Source organism: Echinococcus granulosus (genome assembly GCF_000524195.1).
Source record: "Echinococcus granulosus chromosome Unknown EG_S00037, whole genome shotgun sequence".
Taxonomy (NCBI): domain Eukaryota; kingdom Metazoa; phylum Platyhelminthes; class Cestoda; order Cyclophyllidea; family Taeniidae; genus Echinococcus; species Echinococcus granulosus.
Genome location: NW_020170417.1, coordinates 342,388 through 347,061, shown reverse-complemented (window position 1 = coordinate 347,061; position 4,674 = coordinate 342,388). Strand labels below are relative to the sequence as shown.

The window sequence follows — 4,674 nt, the reverse complement described above, 5'->3', positions numbered from 1 at the left end:
ACGTAAATGGGGGAAGCAAGTACAAGTCAAGGGGGTGTGCACACAGAACTGCTCCTGGCTGTCGGGTGTTGACAGCTCCTCAGGCACGAGGTTCGATTCCTATCCCACCTCCTCCTCTCTGAAAGGAACCTTAAAACAACAAAGGTATTACATGTTAGTGTAAACGCACAAGCAATGCATATTTTAATTGTCAAAGCAGAAAAAAAAATTTGATTTTGGTAGGTGACTAAAATTCTGATCGCTGAGTACTTGCGTTTTACGTGTGAGCTCATAGTGGTGGATAAGTTCAGACTTAATTGAAAGCTCCTGAAGGAAAAGGAAGCGAACACATTACCATAAAATAATGTGGTAGGTTTCTTGCAAGTCTAGCTATTTGAAATAAAGCAACAGGGAAAATAAAGCGGCTAAAAAGCTAAATAAAATTTTTGTCTAATGAACTATGTGGGAAGTGATCCCATTCAATGAACGTTCAAGAAAATCGGGACTTATTTTGCTGGTCTTAAAGTGATACTGTGACGGTAGCATATAGAGTAGTGCGATGCAGTTCTTTCTACAAGAATTAATAGTCATTTCGTATCTTAGGGTCAGTTGACATCATTGATTAAAATATTTTCCTGGGGTAATATTACCGCTTCTAAGGATCTTTTTATTCCAGGTTTCCATGAATTATGTTAAACTCCTGAGACGCATTTTAGCATAAAACAGTATAATTTTCTAACGTATCAACGAAATCGCCAAAACGTGGAACACATTAACTACTTTCATGGTGCAATTTTCAACAAGGCCCCAACCACTGGTTAAGCAATGCGCTACTTTGTGATTGACAGTTTTAAATCGGGAAGGAAAACTTGACATCAGTCCAAAGTAATTGAGAGTAAGGTAGAACCGAATGTAGCCACAGCCAGGAGGGTTCAATTCACTAAACTGGAAGCCAGAATAAATGGACTAATCAACTGCTCCCGTTTAAAATCAGCCCAAAATAACTATGAACTGTCGTTCCCATCCTTTATTCCATGTTGTCGTTGACATTTAATATCACATTGCCTAAGTCATGAAAAAAGACTAAATTCATTGCCGCTTCATTGAATTTTAGTGATTGCGTTGAAATGAACCAACCATAAAAGATATTTTCAACGCTTGCCTTGATAAAAAGCCCTATCTCAAGATAAATTGCGCAAAGCAGGTCCCTTCAAAGTCGATTGCGCCACGGATAACAGAGGTCTTGCAACTAATCAAGACATTGTGAGGAAGGAGAGCACCACAAATCTGCTTGATTATGAGCGTCGCAGGGCAGCAGATCTCCTACTCAAGACAGATAATGTTGGTACCGACCTTTTTGAGCACTGTAGGAGGATGGAAGTAGCCTCGACTATCGACGTATGCACGTTCTCAACCGATTGTCGCCACTGCGCCCTCATGCATAGCGGATCCAACCATTGACGCAAACTGCACGAACAACCGAACCAATTTAACCAGCTCTCTTTTATTGATATAATGGTCTGGATGAAATCTACAAGTTACTCGATTCAACTTATTCTGTTTTTGGTAGTAGGAGCACAGGCGTATACAAAGCAGTTTGCCCAGCAGAGTCGCTTCGTTGGAACGGTTGACACTGCTTTGGGTTTGACTATCAATACCACCACAAGCACCCTACCAAAGTTCTCATCAGTGACACAAGTGAACTAATTTCTACTTCCCTGCATTCCCCTGAATTAGTAAATATGTTCAAATAATTACGTCTTCTAATTTTTATGATCATAGTCGAAGCTCATCAAACGTTCAAACCGCTACGTACATCAGCACGAACTGTTGCAAACTTCTGAAGTCGCCTATGGTGGACTCTACGAGAATGAACTTTATCCCCTTATAGCATAAATAGACCATACTCTGGCCCATAACATCCAGCGCATGAGTCCTGCAACCATTCCTACCCCAAGTTGGCAACTGTCACGCAAATCTACGACAATCGGATTCCCCAGGCGGATACGCCTACATTTCACCCTCCTCGATGACCAGAAACTGCTTCTCCTCTGCTGTCATCTGGCGAATATTAACAAAATATTTACCAATCCTTGTAACCATTTTCATGGTTTCTTCATTATTAATTCACTACTGCCACTGTAAGCTACAAATAAAAATCCATGCTAATTTAAAATGGCATTTTTCGCAGATATGAGGGGGTATTTGTAATGCCAAAAAAAGGGTTTACCATACCCTGAACCTCTTTTCGTTGGAAATACTAAAGCACGGTCTCTTTCCACCAATTAAGTGGAAGCTTTTCCCATTTTTTTGCATAAATTACAGCAGCCATTCTTTGTCCCAAATCGACATGAATGGGCTAAGTCGTATGTCACTACTTCGATAAAAGACTCCTTTTTAGAAGATGACTGAGCTTTAAATCACCCATTTGCCAATCCGGTTTTTTAAGGGTAACTACATTAATCCATAAGAATCCTTTAGCGATTTACGCAAATTGTTTATTTATGGCATAATCGCCGCGACTCTGCAGACATACCGTTCTACCTGATGTCCCCGCTTCATGTGGTTAATGCCATATGGGCTGTGTTTTGACTATCTATTGTCAAATATTACATCGTAGGAAATTAGTCGGCTCAAATTTCTGCATCCCATCTGCTCACTCCCATGATAAAATCCCTTTTCAATGGCTTGTATGTGGTGGACGTACAAGGAATAGAAAAGCACGGTTTAACTTGGCGAAGAAGCGATTTTCCCTCCAAGAAAAGAACTGAGGTGTTCGATTTATTGTAAAAAGATGTTCCTTCTTAGTTTGTAGTGCAATCCTAACTAAATCACCCAATCATAGTAGTTTCAAATAACCACTGCTATTCAAAGGAGCTTGTGTCTTTGAATGGGAGAAAAAGGACAAATTTTTGTGTGCATATTTTATGAATAAATTAGAGAAGGCAAGATATTAGAATGATTTTATCATTCAGCAGCAAAAAAGGAATGGAAAACCGATGTCGAGTGATAGCAGCATGAGTGAAAAGTGCTACAAAATGCTCTAAGCAAAGTAAAGATTCAGAAGTCGAAAGATGTAGACTAAACCCTGCGAATGCAAGCAAGTGGATATCACGTCTCAAGAAATTGTCCCACTTCCTAAATTCTTTAAGATTTTGCCGATTAAACCCTTCCAAGAAGAAGGCGGTTAAGGTATATTAAAAGGCAACAAAAGAGGTTTTATGAAACAGCACACCTCATGCACTACCTCTAGACCGAAGTTTACAATGGCCACCACTAGACGGATGTATAACGAAGCTGTGAGATTTGCTTGCCAGTAATGCATCATTTTGATGAGATCCTTTGAGTACTGTCAAAAGTGGCATTTAAAACTAACAACCGGTTTACTCGTAGACGCCAGTATTTTCGTTGCCTTTCATTCCTGACAGAGTCATAAGTATGCTTGCTGATAACAGCTTTCTGTGTGCATTTAATGTCAAAAGAGATTTTCTTTGTACTACATTATGTAAGCCAGAAAATAGACGTAAGTATGGCGTAGCATCGTAACAATCCCGAGTATTTCGGTTGAATGTACTGCTTATGTATGTATAAGTAATGGCCTGAGAGGCTACTAGCACGGCTCCGGGGCCACGTTGCAGTGAAGAAGTACAATCTGCGGAGACCGAATTGTCCTCGCAGTTAAAAGGCAGCTCAACAAAATGGTTAGGAATGTCGACAATCTTAGGGCAATGTCCACTAAAATACCATAGCTATGAGAGATCGAAAACACCCTGGATATCCTTTAGACCCTATTATTCAGCCGACAGTCATGCCTACACATACTGTACTCCCTACTTACACTTGTTAAGCTACACAGACGTCCGTATTTAAGTCTTTGTCTTTTGAGTGCTCGGGTCAAAACCTCGACTGGATCTAAGCTCACTCAAAAGGGCAGGTACCAGCACGCAGTAGAATGCAAAGTCCCAGACTTTGCAGTTTGCACTAAGAAGTCCAATCATCCAAGTCCCGCTAATACTGAACAGCAGGCATAAGGACAGACCTCAAATGAAGAGTAAGCTTAGTTCAGTCTAAGTCTGAGTAGAATTTTGCAGACTACTAATTTAGAGATAACTCCATTTAAAGGAGTTTCCACAAGGGATAGTGAAGATCCCAGTTACCATACCATAAAAGAAATTATCCTTAGGATCCAAATTTAACCATTTTGGAAGGTGTAAACGCAAAGCAGAATGCAATCCGTCATATATGTGCATAACTTAGGGAAATTTTCTCTGGATTTTAGCTTTAAATGCCAACTTTATTCAGCAACGTCGTGACCATGCAATACGCTGGCTGCTTATTTAACTCTCAGTTTTGGTGAAAGGTTCACTTTGGATCCCCGCCATTTTGCTTTAGCTGGATGAGATGTCCTCTGGTCCATGCTAGTGGCCCCAGTTCCTTCCCTCTGTTAAAATTACTTATCCTGCCAGAGTAGTATGTCCTCTTTCGCCCTCGGGGAAGTCTTGGAGAGCTACTGTCATGCCTGCCACATAAATTGACTCCGTTTATGGCGTAATTCGACATAAAAAATTAACTCTACTTCATCTACCATTAAAATGTATAGATTTCGGGAATGTTTGGCAATTTCATATAAACTGTCCTATAACTTAGAGCAGCCAGAAGACTTTGTCCGTTTTGCTGTATTTATTGTTTTGTCAT

The 4,674-nt window shown here is 40.2% G+C and overlaps 1 protein-coding gene across 1 annotated transcript in view; it reads right to left on the bottom strand. All coding sequences in view use genetic code 11, as the record gives it.

Annotated features, from left to right (window-relative positions):
- EGR_05241 (hypothetical protein) overlaps positions 1 to 1,759 on the bottom strand; it is a gene marked incomplete at both ends in the record, with an annotated part of 7,617 nt that extends 5,858 nt beyond the window's left edge. Inside the window, 2 exons of the mRNA XM_024494490.1 lie at positions 335 to 412; positions 1,655 to 1,759. Of these exons, the coding sequence (XP_024351111.1) occupies positions 335 to 412; positions 1,655 to 1,759 (183 nt within the window). The remainder of the gene's footprint in view (positions 1 to 334; positions 413 to 1,654) is intronic.
- Between the last annotated feature and the right edge of the window lie 2,915 nt (positions 1,760 to 4,674).